The 16582-nt window shown below is 42.4% G+C and overlaps 3 protein-coding genes across 4 annotated transcripts; all 3 read left to right on the top strand.

Moving 5' to 3' along the window:
• Window positions 1–489: 489 nt before the first annotated feature.
• Window positions 490–3618, top strand: LOC135346363 (mitogen-activated protein kinase 3-like). 2 transcript variants are annotated; one of them, XM_064543960.1, is made up of 5 exons: window positions 490–631; window positions 879–1659; window positions 1775–2130; window positions 2380–2454; window positions 2642–3618. In XM_064543960.1, exons 2-5 carry the CDS (start codon window positions 1011–1013, stop codon window positions 2981–2983), a joined length of 1422 nt encoding a protein of 473 aa, XP_064400030.1. In that variant the 5' UTR covers window positions 490–631; window positions 879–1010; the 3' UTR covers window positions 2984–3618. The 2 variants fall into 2 exon arrangements, with proteins under 2 accessions (XP_064400030.1, XP_064400038.1); XM_064543968.1 differs by lacking the exon at window positions 2380–2454.
• A 4228-nt stretch (window positions 3619–7846) lies between these two features.
• Window positions 7847–9660, top strand: LOC135344609 (uncharacterized). Its single transcript, XM_064542188.1, has 5 exons — window positions 7847–8616; window positions 8771–8865; window positions 8911–8978; window positions 9189–9287; window positions 9445–9660. The coding sequence occupies exons 1-5, from the start codon at window positions 7847–7849 to the stop codon at window positions 9658–9660; spliced, it is 1248 nt and encodes a 415-aa protein (XP_064398258.1).
• Window positions 9661–11721: 2061 nt separating this feature from the next.
• On the top strand, window positions 11722–15376 carry LOC135346088 (uncharacterized). The gene is made up of 5 exons (XM_064543589.1): window positions 11722–12064; window positions 12180–12986; window positions 13884–13960; window positions 14184–14258; window positions 14424–15376. Exons 1-5 carry the CDS (start codon window positions 11740–11742, stop codon window positions 15360–15362), a joined length of 2223 nt encoding a protein of 740 aa, XP_064399659.1. The 5' UTR covers window positions 11722–11739; the 3' UTR covers window positions 15363–15376.
• Window positions 15377–16582: the final 1206 nt, after the last annotated feature.

Below are 16582 nucleotides of genomic sequence, written 5' to 3'. Positions count from 1 at the left end.
CCTCAGAAATGGTCTCTCTCCATGGTCCTGGCTATGTCACTGTGGCCCACAATAGGATCTAGGACTGGACAAAGCCTCCAGGCCCGCAATAGATTTTGGACGTGATTTGCTGATTCAGCATTGTTATTGCAGAAAAGGGGGCGTATCTCGGTACATGTATTGTTTTTCTACTTACTACTGTGATAAAGTCTCTGGATTTAATCAGTGAGTCGACAGCACTGATTGCAATGTACATGATTTAGATGCAGCTTTCGGCTCTATATAATTATTTCATTGTTTAATCTTATTCCACACTCTACAGAGAAGATGTCTGACTATCTCACAATAGCAGATCTAGGAGATCTATACATAGCTACGTTTAATGCTCGAATCAAGTGGAGAAACTTCTTGCTAGTTCTTAAAATACCCTCGGATACCATCGACAGCATTGGTACAAAATGGCAAGATGATTCGGATGACTGCTATCGTGAGGGTTTAAAAGAATGGCTGAAAGGTGGTGAGAGAAGCTGGGAAGATGTTGTCAGCGCTTTGTCCAGTCCTATCGTGGGCCAGAGTGACATAGCCAAGACCATCGAGAGAGATTATCTACAGTCTAGTGATGCAAGCAATCCTACTGATGTGAAGTCAGAGGGTAAGCACTAGTTCAGCACTGGAATGCATATCTCATACATGAGCTTAGTTTGTTAGCTATACCATATTATTCCCCCCCCTCCCTCACACACACACACACACACACACACACACACACACACACACACACACACACACACACACACACACACACACACACACACACACACACACACACACACACACACACACACACACACACACACACACACACACACACACACACACACACACACAATGTTCTACAGTTGACCAACATCGCCAGCTGATCAATAACGATTTGACTATTTTTCTAGACGAGCGTCTCGGTAAAGGTGCATTTGGAGCAGTCTTCAAAGGCAGCTACAAGGGCGAGATATGTGCAGTCAAACTTCTAATTTATGAAGCTATGGAGATGCAGACAGGTATTCCGGCTGGTAAAAGTGAAGAAGCCAGCAAAGCATTTGATCGTGAGTGTGAGTTTCTCCAGTCACTCCAGCACCCAAACGTTGTTCAGTATTTGTGGTACAATCCTCGTTGTTGAGCTGATGGATTGCAGTCTGAGATCCTATTTCTCCAGCCTTGATGAAGAGTCCCTCACTAGCGAATGTGAAATTAGCCTCTCCAAAAACATGGCTTGTGGTCTGGCCTACATTCATAGCAAGCAGATTATCCACCGTGACCTCTGTGGTGATAACGTCTTGCTGAAGCTAACACAGCCAGTGCCTGTCGCAAAAATTTCTGACTTTGGCATGTCACGATTATACGATCCCTCCCATCTTAGCCACACCCTCACAGCCATTGGTCACCGTATGGGGTTTCTACCTCTCGAGGCGATTCGATTGGACAAGGAGAAATACGATACTAGCCTGGATGTTTTTTCCCTTGGGGCGATTATGGTACAGATTGTTCGGAAGCTGAAGACGGTCAAATCTGTGGAAGATCGATTAGACCATGTTGCCCAGATTCCCCACACACACAGGTTGAGGACGCTTATCGACAGTTGCTTGCAAGAAGACATGAGGAGGAGACCATCTGCCAGGGACATCTGTGAGTCAATGTATTGTACATTATACCGCAAATAATTGTGTGTCAATTGTGTGTCTACGCTTCAGAAATTTTGTTCGGAAAATACTCCTTATTGAAGATTTAACTTTTACTTTAGATGCTTCACTTACAAGCGACTCAGACACAGTGGAGGCAACAAAGAGGGAGTCAAAGGATACTCAAGTAAATAAACATTTACATCCAATATCTGAGAAAGACACTCATTCACAAGCATCTATCGATCGGCTTCAAGCTGAGCAAGTTCGTGGACTGGAAGAAGTGATCACTCTCCAACAAGAACAGTTTGAATTTCAACCCAGAGAAATTGATTATCTGGTGAAGTCTCTACAGATACAACCTCGGGAGGACACTCAACCAGATAATAACTTGACTGCAGATGCTAACCTGACAAGTGGCTCGGACCCAGTGGAGGCAACAAAGAGGGAGTCAAAGGACAATCAACCAGTCAAGAAGGTGCGTACATGTAAATTAGTGTGTGAATGAGATTCCCACAGCAACAATAGTATTGTACCTTAACATGCATGGATGCTGTCTCATGTGTTAAGCCGTAACTACACATCCGTAACTACACATCCGTTTGAGTGTGCCTATAATTATGTACTTTTTTTAGAGTAAATTGTTGCTTGTTCTTGTTCTATTGTACAATTTTCATTAATGATATTCACGTCTGTGAAAGATTTCCACCAACGTTCCCCTGTACAGGCTCACAGAGAACAGATTGAGCACAAAGATGCTGAGCTGGTCATGAGAAACGCCATCATTCAACAGCAGAGACAGGTGAGACAAAATGCATTATAAAAATGTATACTGCTGAGCTACATATACCTGAAGCTTTGATTCGTACATTCTATTAGAAGACTGGTTGGCGTCACCTCTTAAGCTAAATACAGAAAGTGACTTTAAGTGTGCAGTATCACTCGCTTGTTAGTAGACACTATCCTAATTACACTCATTCATTATTCAGGGTCCCCCTCCCAGAGAGTTGAGACCTCCACTCACTCTGAAATGGAGAAGAGGAGAAGACATGCCAATCGAGATGGGTGGCTCGGTACAGAGTGTTGTTATCGGTGACACGGTGTATGTTGGTGGAAGTGGTGCAGACAATGATTGTGACAGGTGTACAGTGATGAAGCTTGAGCAAGATCAATGGACTAAACTATCACAGTATACTGCCAAGTGGTTCGCTATGGCATCAGTCGCTAATCTACTAGTACTGGTGGGAGGGTATATGATTCAAGTAATAAACTCACCGATCAACTTGCAGTGTTTGTGTCAGGAGAATGGACTCATCCGTACCCACCAATGAACATTGCTCGTCACTCTTCAATAGCTGTCTCCTTCAACAACCACATCATCGTAGCTGGTGGGAATGGTGGGCGTACCTTCTCCTCCACTGTGGAGGTGTTGAACGTGGCATCAAGAAGATGGTACATTGCTCAGTCACTACCTAACCCACGATTATCACTAAAATCGACTCTCATAGGAAACACCCTCTACCTAATGGGAGGGTTCGATCACAATGAGCCACCAACCAAGACAGTGCACCACGTCAACCTCAATGAACTCATTGCAAAGGCCCTTTCCAACCAGGACACTCCCACTCTCTGGCAGACCTTACAGGAAGTACCACTCGCGTTTTCAGCTTCTGTCAGTATTGGGAGGTCACTATTAGCCGTTGGTGGACAGGACGACAGAGCCAACCCAAGTTCATTGATTCACCTCTACCAGCCTGACACCAGGAGGTGGGTGAAAGTGGGAGACCTGCCTACTGCACAATCCCAGTGCACATGCTCAGTACTTCCTAGTGGAGAGTTCATTGTAGCCGGAGGACGGACACTATATTCTAATCGTATTCAAACTGTTGATTTCTTCTCTATAAGTGCTAATTAGTTAATTGTTTCTCTTTGTAATGTTGGCATTGAGTTAACCTCGTTCTGATAAGTTGCAACATATTTTTATTGTACATAGTTAGATATGAAGTGTTACGTACATAATATTACGTTAAAGTCTCATAACAAGTTCAGGTCCTTGGTTGGGGTCTTGTCCGAGGGTAGGGTGCATGGACGCCTTTTCCCAGAATCCAAAGTCTATCTCCTCTTCCGAGTCAGACAGTGAGGTGTGGGGCTTGGGAACTGAGGGGTTAAAGATCTAGAGTCACATGGTCATAGTCATACTAAGTGGAAGTTTGAGGGCTTAGGAAGTAAGAAAATCACATGATAATTGTGGCTATAATTTATACTGCAAAATGGCTCAACTATGATAAAAGGAACACCACAAACAACACATGTACTGGTATAAAATATGTACGTACTTACATTATGGAATAATCGTAAGAGTTAGTTAAAGTGATACCTTTTGTGGAGAGTGAGAGCTGCTGAGCTTTGACACTCTCCAGGAACTTGTCAAAGTCCTCCTCGTCCTGAGTCAGTGTTCTGTAGCCAGGATAAACAACACATGGACACATTCAAACTGGTAGTGTGATGAAGGGTCTGGTACATGTACTGTACATGACACTACAAATATTGTGAGCTAGTGTTCTCAATTGACAGACGTTTCCCTGTACACACCTAAGGCCACTCCAAATGTAGTTTCCCGTCCAACTCGCGCTTTCTGCTTTAGCTACCGCATCATATGGCCATTATTTCTCTAATTATCCAATGAAATATTGAAATTACTTTTTTTGTGTTTGCTGTTTGTGGGTGTACGTGTGTATAGTAACATTTTTGTGGGTGATTAATTAAATTCATTGATGACGCAACACATTTATAATGAGATTCATAGTGATAATACTGCTCACACCCGCATATAGAGTCTCTGACGGGCAACTACAGTCTCCTTTGGAGTGGCCTAAACTGCATACATTGAAGCATACCTTGTATACAATTGCATGTACATACAGACTAGTAAGCATGCTAGGTTCCCATTCTTTGTACTGTACATTCAATAGTACACAGTTGACTCATTGCAGTGCATAACTACACATTATACACATGCACGTACCTTGTTCTTGATGAAGGTTCCTCAGTAGCCCCTGTCCATGGACCCATGTCTTCAGACTGTCCCTCACTGCTTATAGGCTGCTCACCAGACTGGAGGTGGGCTGCATGTAAGGGCTGGGCAGTTTGTAGTCTCTGATTACAGACCCTTTTCCATACTGCTGAGGTCTGTTAGCATCTGAGTGGCCAATTTATGTGAGGCCCCTCTCTTAGCAGCATAGCCGATAGGCCTAACAGTGTCACTGACAGTAAAGGTGTGTACGTGTGTGTGGGGGGGGGGGGCGGTGGTACATGATTGTACATTGCACATGCATTTTCAAATACATTACAGGGAAACACACATCATGTGCTGAATAGGACACTACCCTAAATGACTTTAAACCGACTCTATATAATTATTATACATGCATAATTATACAAAAAAAACTGCATTTTCCAGCTAATGCCTTCAATGCCGATGGTCTTACCAAATACAGACAATAGTTTATCCATGCAATGGCTAGATTTACATGCATGCTTCAAAAGTAACTGTACAATTTCTTCTCTTCTGTACTGTGTATAGTCTGGAAGGGTATGGAATGCATGGGTTTTAGATACCACAAAAAGAGACCCGTTTGCATCCGTGAAACATGTAATTAAATTGGCCTTATTGCGGTTTACTCTCGCCCCCACGTTAATTAAATTTGGCTATCGGTCAGTAGCATCACAAAATTTATCGAGGCAGACCCTTTATTTTTTCCTTCTTTTTTTCTTTGTTCCTCCAATTTGTATTCGTGGATAATTGGAAATGCAATGAAACATACGCGAGTAATTACAAGCTTATACTACTCGTCTTTAATAGTAACCTTAACTAAACACTGAAATTGCAGAAAATCTACCTGTGAAAATAATGATGTCGCCTTATAAGGTAGTCTGTATTTCTTTTGTACCGAATCTAGCCTAATTCGTCCTTTCTGTTGTGATCGTGTCTTTCCTCCCTCTGATTAGAAGAGCAACCAAGAATGGATCTCTCCCAGGTTCTAGATAATACCACACTGTTTGTGATATTCATAGTCCAGCACTAACTGTATGGGCGTATACCTAGCGATACGGGGTAAGAAAAAACAGCCCCCTCTAATTTCCTTCGATGAGTCAACAATGTCTGGAGGTACCAAGGCGAGGTCTGATAAGACGGCAAATGAAGGAAATACCCGAAAACAGGTAACCATAATACATTGTTTGATCCTCTTTTGTCTTAAGACTGATTTAATTTCTCTTGAGCCATAATTATGCATATTAATACCTTATGCATTATAATTATGCATGTATATATGGGCTCGAGAAAAACCAGTATTCTATAATGAGATCATGAGCTTCATCTTAAATATGCATGTATATACTTATACTATCAACACAGAGGAGGTATGACTGGCGTGATGCAGCTCAAGCAATTAGTCTAACACACCGCGTGGGCAGATAATTAGTAAAGGCTGATCGAGCTGCACGCACCTGTTGTACCTCCTCTGCTATCAACACGTTACTTATCTTTGCTTGAGTATAACTATATTCGTTGCATGCATTGGTACTCAATCTCCCGATGCTAGGATAAGCTTTAACCATATGCCTTAATCGCTTAATTGAGGCGTAGGAATACAGTTAAGCTAACTGTATGTGTGTGTGTGTGTGTGTGTGCATGTGTGTGTGTGTGTGTGTGTGTGTGTGTGTGTGTGTGTGTGTATGTGTGTTTGTGTATTCCATGCAATTGTAACTACTCAACTGTTGCAATGCGACGAAACTAACACTAACATGCAGCTTCTATATAGCCGTTCTCTTGGATTTTGATTCGTGGATTTGCAAAACTAAAGCTTCTTTCTAGAGTTATGAAGGCCTCTCAGAATCTTTCGTAGCATCATCTGTTTGCACTATTTGAGTTGTCATCGGTAGCGTTGCACCAAAGCGTTAGAGCTAAAAGAGTCAGAAAAGAGCTACAATTCCACTCCAAATGAGACGGCCGGTATAGTTTCCTGTCAGAGGCTGCATGGAGTTAAAATGAAAGCACCCGCAGTGCTGGTGCCTCAGTGGAACACATGAACCAACTAGATATCCCTCAGAGGAGGTCGGACACCACTTGACCAAAACATACTTACAACATTCATTGTGTCAGTGTTTATGAACAGTGTATTGTTAAGGCTTTAAATCATTCAATAGCATTCCGGGAAGGCTTGTACACAACGTGACAGTTTCTCCCCCTCAGGGTGATACCAGCACCAAGGGCAAATCCCAAAACAAGAGAGGCGAAACCTGACTTGAAACCAGAGATCACCACCACTATTAGGAAACGAAATGTTGTGGTCAAGGCTGCCCAGGAATCTAAAGGTAAGAGTTGCAAAATTTAAACTATCCCCTTTTTGGGGAGCAAGCGTCCCGAAAAAACGTTGACCGGAAGCCACACATTAACACATGGAAGCACAGGTGAAGTCATTCTGGTTGAGCAACTCTGCATCAGAATTATGCAGAATAAAAGGCTATATAAAACCAAAACTAGAAAGAACCTTCTAGAACACTATAGATATACGAAATTATAAATAAATACAGTTCAGTATTATCATAATCTGTTCAGTTCTAGAACAATAGTTTTGAGTCCAACACTAAAGTTATATAAAAATTATACCATACTGGTGTCCGAATATTTCAACCATCCGGATGAGATGGGAACAGATGTTCGAATAATCAGGCTCAACTGTATATACATTTTGTATACACTCCAATACAGTTGACCAAAATCATCAGTTGATCAACGACGATTTGACTGTTTTCCTAGAGGCGCCACTCGGTAAAGGTGCATTTGGAGTAGTCTTCAAAGGCAGCTACAGGGACGGGATTTGTGCAATTAAACTTCTAATTTATGAGGTTGTAGAAATGCAGACAGGTTTCCCAACCGGAAAAAGTGAAGAAGCTAGCAAAGCATTTGATCGTGAATGTGAATTGCAAGTCGTTCCAGCACCCAAAATTGTATTCTCCAATGGCTATACATACCAGATTAAGTTCTCGACTGAATGGAGTTATGGACTCAGATAAATCTCGAAAGATTCTGGATACTATTATCCACCGAATTAAGCTCAATCCCAGTGTATTCCACGGCTTTATCGCTGCCATCGCTGGCCCTTCTACTGACGATGTTGTCAAGAAGCTATATGATAGCTACAAGCGTCACAAGACTGCGACCAGCTGTGTTGAACAGCCGCAACTCTAGCCTTGATGATGATGATAAAATTGAATTGGAGGATCGGCTCATACGTGACACAAGGAAAATGATAATTAGTTTCACTGCTTTTACTCTAATTATCCAAGAGTCATTTGAAAAACGGATCCCATTGGATAAGATTAAAGATTCTCTTCTCAGCCTCGAATCTTTCAACGACGGGATTGGAGTTAAAGTCTTTGATGCAGAAAATAGGCAAGAGATCAAAAATGCCAAAAATTTGGCCCAAGTCTTCATGACTCTACGTGCTTACATCTCCTTTTTCAATAATAATATAGTGGAGTACCTCATCGAGCTGCTGGGATCACCAGACGACCAAACACAACTGTGTGAGTATTGTTCTGCACTTGATCAGTTCTGCCAGCGAAATGTGTTTGAAGTTCCGGCCGAAGCTTTCTCTTCAAAATCTCGTATGAAAACGGCTAAAATATTTGTTCTCAAGTGCACGGAGCGAGTAGCCACACTGGAGTATGTAAAAAGGCTGACACGAAGAATTGCTGAAGCACTTAGTCTACAAAGAGCAGCACTACAACTCTGTTCAGTCAAACAAGGTTGCTTGGAGCTCTACTTTCTCATCACTGTAGCTGTTGCCAAGCGTATCTACCCAGTGTCCCCTACTGTACAGGCTGCTCTCAGTGTGATGGGGGTCAAAGTTCTCACCTGTAGAAGTACGGATGAGGTGGAGACATTACTGCTGGAACAGTAAGTTCTTGAAGAGGCACTATATACCGGTACTCCTGGCATAATTATAATAATTATACTGTAAGTTAATTACAAGCATGGGTCCTATATATATAATTTAGTTACATGAATATTATTATTATAATAATTACAAGTATGTACATGTCACGTACAGAAATCTGAACAAACTCAAACTAAAAGGTGTTGAGGAGATGTCTAAAGATACAAGAACGAGCACGACAACCTTCACTCAAATGAAGGACACTAAAGGTGTGAGTATTTGGCCAACTTGATTTCCTATAATCTTTCTTTTAGATACAAGAGGCTCGGACACAGTGGAGGCAACAAAGAGGGAATCAAAGGACACTCAACCAGTCAAGAAGGTATATGTATACATGTAGTGTGTGAATGAGATTCCCACAGCAACAATAGTATTGTACCTTAATATGCATGGATGCTGTCTCATGTGTTAAGCCGTAACTACACATCCGTTTGAGTGTGCCTATAATTATGTACTTTCTTTAGCGAAAATTGTCCTTGTTCTCGTTCTGTTGTAGAATTTCCACTAATGATTATTCACGTCTGTGTTTCAGTTCAAAGATTTTCACCAACGTTCCCCTGTACGGGAACAGATTGAGCACAAAAATGCTGAGCTGATCAGGAGAGACGCCATCATTCAACAACAGAGACAGGTGAGACGAAATGCACCATTATAGTCTTTTATATAATTGTTGTACACATTCTATTAGACTAGCGGGCATCGTCTCTTAAGTTAGCGTGCATGCTACCAGTATAACACTCGCTTGTTACTGTATAGACATATCCTTGTTACACTGATTCATTATTCAGCGTCTCCCTCCCGGAGATTCGAGACCTCTACTCACTCTGAAATGGAGAAAAGGAAAAGACATGCCAATCAAGATGGGATACTCAGTACAGAGTGTTGTTATCGGTGGCACGGTGTATGTTGGTAAAGGTGATGCAGACAATGATTGTGACATGTGTACAGTGATGAAGCTCAAGCAAGATAAATGGACCAAACTACTGGAATACACTGCCGAGTAGTTCGCTATGACATCACTCGCTAATCGACTACTGGTGGGAGGATGTAATCCAAGAAACAACATACCAACCAATCAACTTGCCGTATTTGAGTCAGGGGAATGGACTCACCCGTACCCACCAATGAACATTGCTCGTTCTGCTGTTTCCTTCAACAACCACATCATTGTAGCTGGTGGGTGGGAGGATGAAGGACGTACCCTTTCCTCTGTGGAGGTGTTGGACGTGGCATCAAGAAGATGGTACATTGCTCAGTCACTACCTAACCCACGATCAGAACTAAAATCGACTCTCATAGGAAACACCCTCTACCTAATGGGAGGGCACGATCACATTGGGAGGGCAACCATGACAGTGCACCACGTCGACCTCAATGAACTTATCGCAAAAGCCCTTTCCCACCTGGACACATCGACTCTCTGGCAGACTTTACAGAAAGTACCACTCGTGTTGTCAGCTCCTCTCAGTATTGGGAGGTCACTATTAGCCGTTGGTGGATGGGACGGCACAGACAACCCAAGTTCATTGATCCTCCTCTATACCAGCCTGACACCAGGAGGTGGGTGAAAGTGGGAGACCTGCCTACTGCACGATATCGCTGCACATGCTCAGTACTTCCTAGTGGAGAGGTCATTGTAGCCGGAGGACGGACAGAAATATATTCTAATAGTATTCAAACTGTGGATTTCTTCTCTATAAGTGATTAGTTATTGTTCCACTTATTTAACAACGTTAACAATCTTTTTAGAAAAGCTCTAATTCAACAAAATGTTATTGCATTTTAAGTGGTACTATACATAAATTGTTGTGCATTCCCCAAAAGTTGCCTCCTTCGGCGGCGGGCTAACGCCCCCATGTTTTGTCCCTGAAATTTGGCCAGCTGGGGAAGTTGGTACCTATGCAGTAGGTATAATTATATACTCACTCATCTCATGCTATACTGAATCATGGACTGTACAACATACTGTACATTAACACAGGTTGCCTACCCTTCTCATACGTATACCTATGCAACGACGGCTTTTCAGTGCTTGCACTAGTAGACTGTACATGGTCTATGTCACCGTTGCCCACAATAGAACAGGACAAAGCCTCCAAACACTTGAATAATACAGGCAATAATTGTTTGGCCAATTGCTCACTTCCAAAGTAAAATTTATTTTCTGTTTCTTCCAGCTAGCTATAGTGTGGTTTTTGCATGTGACATGCAGATATAATAAGGCGTGTTTAATTTTGTAGATCTTCTGCGACTATGAAATGTTATCAGTGACAATAATACCCACCAGAAAATGCTACCCTAAATATGCTGAAATTGCAGAATCAGACCCCCCACAAAACATACCCTCCAGAAAATCATACCCAAAAGTTAAAACAGAGAAAATACACCATGCACAAAAATCCTTACCCTCGAGAAAATCATACCTGCGCACACACGAAAACAGACCCTCCAGAAAATTGTATCTGTGCACAAAAACAGACACTCCAGAAACAATACACCACCCCCTAGTCTTGCAATTAAGCCATGCCCCTTCACAGAAAGAAGGAGTTATTCTCTGTGCCAGTGTTGGCGCTATCAATCAGATTGTAGATTTATGAAATGTCATCGTCCACCCACTCATATCTTCAAACCACACCCACATATTGGCGTGCTGATAGCTAAATTCCACAGGGACAACTTCAGACCCTTCTTTCCGTGAAGGGGCGTGGCTTGTAAAACTAGGGGGGTGGTGTGACGTTTGGGGTATATGATTTTATGCGCGCAAGGTTATGATTTTGTTTTGTGCACAGGTACATCTCAATGATATTCTCGAGGGTCGGTTTTCGTGTGTGCATGCATGGGTATGATTTTCTAGAGGGTACGTTTTGTGGACAGTTTGGGTAATTTTCTGGTGGGTACTATACCGGTATATTGTCACTGATAACATTCCATATGTGACATGATCTGACTAAAGATGCTATAGCCATGCACAGGATTGATATCAGTGAGTGCACTGACACTGTGTAGTGTGATCATGCATATCATGGCACACCCAGTATTCATTGCTTATTTCCCCATCCCACACTCTACACACAACCGAGAAGATGTCTGACTATCTCACAATAGCAGATCTAGGAGATCTATACATAGCTACTTTTGATGCTCGAATCAAGTGGCGAAACTTCTTGCTGGTTCTTAAAATATCCTCAGATACTATTGACAGCATTGGTACGAAATGGCAAGACGATCCTGATGACTGTTATCGTGAGGGTTTGAAAGAATGGCTGAAAGGTGGGGAGAGAAGCTGGGAAGATGTTGTCAAAGCTTTGTCAAGTCCTATCGTGGGCCACAGTGACATAGCCAGGACCATCGAGAAAGATCATCTACAATCTACTGATGCAAGCAATCCTACTGATGTGAAGACAGAGGGTAAGCACTAGTTCAGCACAGGAATGCATATCTCATACATGATGCCTAATAGTTTGTTTGCTGCTATAATGATCCCCCTCCCACACACACACACAACAACATGTTCTATATACAGTTAACCAAAATTGTCAGAAGATCAATGACGATTTGACCGTTTTCTTAGACGAACCTCTCGGTAAAGGTGCATTTGGAGCAGTCTTCAAAGGCAGCTACAAGAGCGAGATTTGTGCAGTCAAACTTCTAATTTATGAGGCTATAGAAATGCAGACAGGTTTCCCAGCCGGCAAAAGTGAAGAAGCTAGCAAAGCATTTGATCGTGAGTGTGAGTATCTCGAGTCACTCCAACACCCAAACGTTGTTCAGTATTTGTCGACAGCTAAGCATCCCAAATCAGGTGGTACAATCCTCATTGTTGAGCTGATGGATTGCAATCTGAGATCCTATTTCTCCGGCGTTGATGAAAAGTCCCTCACTAGCGAATGTGAAATTAGCCTCTCCAAAAACATGGCTTGTGGTCTGGCCTACATTCACAGCAAGCAGATTATCCACCGTGACCTCTGTGGCGATAACGTCTTGCTGAAGCTAACACAGCCTGTGCCTGTTGCAAAAATTTCCGACTTTGGCATGTCACGGCTATATGATTCCTCCACGCTTAGCCACACCCTCACAGCCGTTGGTCACCGTATGGGGTATCTACCTCTCGAGGCCATTCGATTGGACAAAGATAATTACGATAATAGGGTGGATGTTTTTTCCCTTGGTGCAATTATGGTACAGATTGTTCGCAAGCTGAAGACAGTCAAATCTGTGGAAGATAGATCAGACCATGTTGCCCAGATCCCTCAAACACACAGGTTGAGGAAACTTATCGACAGTTGTTTGCAAGAAGACATGAGGAGGAGACCATCTGCCAGGGACATCTGTGAGTCAATTATAGCCTCGATTCCAGGCCGCATTAATCGGCCTGGAATCGAGGCTAAGTCAATTATTGCAGACCGCTTTAGCGCGAGGCTAATACTATAATACTGCATCGTATCTCAGAAAACCTTTGTATGTATGTATGTATGTATGTATGTATGTATGTATGTATGTACTGTATTTACTTGATTAAACGCCCGGGCGTTTATTTCATATCGAAGTCTTTAGAGGGAGCGTTTAAACGAGGAGGGTGTTTATTGTTATGTCCCCTCCAAAACTCTTGCACAGCAGCAGTTATTGTGCTCTTCTTGGGCTGCTGTCTCAGCTTAAATGTATGTATGTCACGCTCAGGGGAATGTCACGCTCAGGAATTTCACGTTTCAGGAATGCGGAAAATTGGGTGTGGCTACCTTCGGTTAATCTCCAAACTGATCATATATAATTATATTCATGCACTCCTGGTATTTGCTATTTCATAATTGTCATTCTCTATACTCATACCGTATTACTAGAATGTTTTGCGAGCATCAAACATTTGCGAACTTTGCGATCGAGGATTGATCAATTCGCAACAATAAATTCCCAAAACCTAAATTATTACTAGTAAATACACATGATTCTCTCCAGAACGCAATAGTTAGATCGCAAAGGGGGTCAAATTTCCTGCTGATTTGGCTCATTCGCAAAGATTTTTCACTCGCAAAATATTCTAGTAATACGGTACTCTCTAGCAAGTCTACTCTCCTTCTTTCTCCTAAAATTGTACTTAAATACAACTCTGCATGAGGCCGCTAATTATGCGTGTGCGTATACCTAGTAATTAAGTGTTTTACGTTTCGGCTAACCCTAACTGTAACTAAAATCATATTTGTCTTTATTAATGTTGATCCTTGTACTTTAGATGCTGACCTGACGAGAGGCTCGGACACAGTGGAGGCAACAAAGATTGAGTCAAAGGACACTCAACCAGTCAAGAAGGTAGTGTGTACATGTAGTGTGGATTCCCACAGCAACAATAGCATTGTATCTTAACATGAATCGATGCTTAATATAATAATTATTATCATAAACTGTATAACGTACTATACACTACACATCCATTTAAGTGTGCCTATAATTATTTAGGGGAAAATAGTGTTGCAGACTAATGATATTCACGTCTGTGTTTTAATCAAATGTCCACCAACGTTCCCCTGTACAGGCACACAGGGGACTCATTGAGCACAAAGATGCTGAGCTGGTCAAGAGAGACGCCATTATTCAACAGCAGAGACAGGTGAGACGAAGTGCACCAGCAGAGAAGCTTTGATCTTACTATTAGACTGGTGGGCGTCGCCTCTTAAGCTAATTAGAGAACGTTTTAGTGTGCATGCAATTATTGCTACAAGTATCACTCGCTTGTTAGTAGACACTATCCTAATTACACTCATTCATTATTCAGGGTCCCCTTCCCATAGAGTTGAGACCTCCACTCACTCTGAAATGGAGAAAAGGAAGACGCATGCCAATGAGGATGACCTCGGTACAGAGTGTTGTTATCGGTGACACGGTGTATGTTGGTGGAGGGCTTGCAGACAATTATAATGATCGTGGCAAGTGTACAGTGATGAAGCTCGAGCGACACCAATGGACCTTACTACCAAAGTACACTACCCAGTGCTTCGCTATGACATCACTCGCTTATCAACTAGTGCTGGTAGGAGGAAATGATCCAAGAAACAGAAAACGCACCAATCAACTTGCAGTGTTTGAGTCAGGGGAATGGACTCACCCGTACCCACCAATGAACATTGCTCGTTCCTGCTCAACAGCTGTCTCCTTCAACAACTACATCATTGTAGCTGGTGGGCATGATGCTGAAGTACGTACCCTCTCCTCTGTGGAGATGTTGGACGTGGCATCAAGAAGATGGTACATTGCTCAGTCACTACCTAACCCACGATCAGTACTGAAATCAACTCTCATAGGAAACACCCTCTACCTGATGGGAGGGGGAGGGGGAGATTACACTAGCCCAACCAAGACAGTGCACCATGTCGACCTCAATGAACTCATTGCAAAGGCCCTTTCCAACCTGGACACGCCCACTCTCTGGCAGACTTTACAGGAAGTACCACTCGTGTGTTCAGCTCCTCTCAGTATTGGGAGGTCACTATTAGCCGTTGGTGGAGAGGTCGACAGAGTCCACCCAAGTTCATCGATCCACCTCTACCAGCCTGACACCAGGAGGTGGGTGAAAGTGGGAGACCTACCTACTGCAAGATTCAACTGCACATGCTCAGTACTTCCTAGTGGAGAGGCCATTGTAGCCGGAGGACAGACATTTGAAAATGCAAATATTAAAATTCAAACTGTAGATTTCTTATCTATAAGTGCTTAGTTATTTTGTTATGTGGATTGAGATAACAACATTACGATCTTGTGATCATGTTAAGAAAAGCTTTTCTAGTAGACTCTCGGTAATCTTGTCACCCTTGGGTAGGCTGGAATAGCAATTAAGGTATGTTAGCGTCTGAGTGGCCTGTTTAAGTGAGGCCCCTCTCTTAGCAGCATAGTAGGCCTATAAAGGTGTGTTTGTGGGGGGGGGGGGGGAAGAGGTTTGTACATTGCACACCTTCAACAGGAAAATCATTTATACTGAAGTAATATAAGACACACTTTAGTTGATCATGAGGGACTCTATACAGCTCTGTACCTGTACCTCCATTCCCAGCCTCTTTTTGTCTCCTCAACTATAGGAGCCATTGAATGATATGAAAACACCACTCATGCACACCAAAACAGTGTTAAAGCACAAACCAAACAGACACACTCAACCAGAATAATTGTCACAATTGCGTAGTACATTCATCTCATGTTACACTAACGCAGGCTCAGAAATCATTAATTCTGACATCTTCCTATGATTTATGCAGTCTATATATATAACAGTCACTTAATATATACCTTCTCATACCAGTCCTACAACATTGGCTTTTCAGTGCTTGCACCAGTATAGATGTATAATTATATAGATCTCCCTTGATGCCGATGGTCCTACCAAATACAGACGATAGTTTGTCCATGCATGCATGCATAATGGCTAGATTTACATGTATACTGTAATTTCCAAAAGTGACGGTACACTTCTGTACTGTGTATAGTCTGAAACTTCAGTGTAAGCACCATCATCATTATGATGAAGACTTTTCATCAGGTGATAACGTCTGGCGAATTACACGTGAGCAGCCAAAATTATTATAGCCTCAGATAGAACAGGAGACTGGTGTAGAGTCAGAGGAGGTCTGACATGTATGCATGCAGTGTGCACGAATCACTATACAGGTGCACTCACGTATTATTATGTGCGTCTAAGCATGGATTGTAATACAATCCGTGGTCTTAAGTGACTGTTTACATTGGTAAGTGGTTGGTGGTTATAGTCTTAAGTAGAAGAACAATGTGTGAAACCACATATAGATTGTATGTCGTAACGAGATTTCAATTTGTTGCCATGCAGCCTGCATGGCAGTACAAGCTCATGCTGAACTAATTGTTGTTCTACTTCTCTCTATCATACTGTGAATTATTATACTGATTACTGTATCCTCTGGATTAAAA

This window comes from Halichondria panicea, chromosome 1 (assembly GCF_963675165.1).
Source record: "Halichondria panicea chromosome 1, odHalPani1.1, whole genome shotgun sequence".
In the NCBI taxonomy this organism is placed as follows: domain Eukaryota; kingdom Metazoa; phylum Porifera; class Demospongiae; order Suberitida; family Halichondriidae; genus Halichondria; species Halichondria panicea.
The sequence above is the reverse complement of the archived record's forward strand: the minus strand, read 5'-3'. Positions and strand labels throughout refer to the sequence as shown.

Coding starts and splice junctions, on each gene's coding strand:
- LOC135346363 (XM_064543960.1), top strand. CDS start 1,011: ATGAAGCTATGGAGATGCAGACAGGTATTCCGGCTGGTAAAAGTGAAG. Junction 1,660..1,774: donor ACCATCTGCCAGGGACATCT/GTGAGTCAATGT, acceptor CTTTTACTTTAG/ATGCTTCACTTACAAGCGAC. Junction 2,455..2,641: donor TCATTCAACAGCAGAGACAG/GTGAGACAAAAT, acceptor TTCATTATTCAG/GGTCCCCCTCCCAGAGAGTT.
- LOC135346088 (XM_064543589.1), top strand. CDS start 11,740: ATGTCTGACTATCTCACAATAGCAGATCTAGGAGATCTATACATAGCT. Junction 13,961..14,183: donor ACACTCAACCAGTCAAGAAG/GTAGTGTGTACA, acceptor TCCCCTGTACAG/GCACACAGGGGACTCATTGA. Junction 14,259..14,423: donor TTATTCAACAGCAGAGACAG/GTGAGACGAAGT, acceptor TTCATTATTCAG/GGTCCCCTTCCCATAGAGTT.
- LOC135344609 (XM_064542188.1), top strand. CDS start 7,847: ATGATAGCTACAAGCGTCACAAGACTGCGACCAGCTGTGTTGAACAGC. Junction 8,866..8,910: donor TCAAATGAAGGACACTAAAG/GTGTGAGTATTT, acceptor TCTTTCTTTTAG/ATACAAGAGGCTCGGACACA. Junction 8,979..9,188: donor ACACTCAACCAGTCAAGAAG/GTATATGTATAC, acceptor TCTGTGTTTCAG/TTCAAAGATTTTCACCAACG.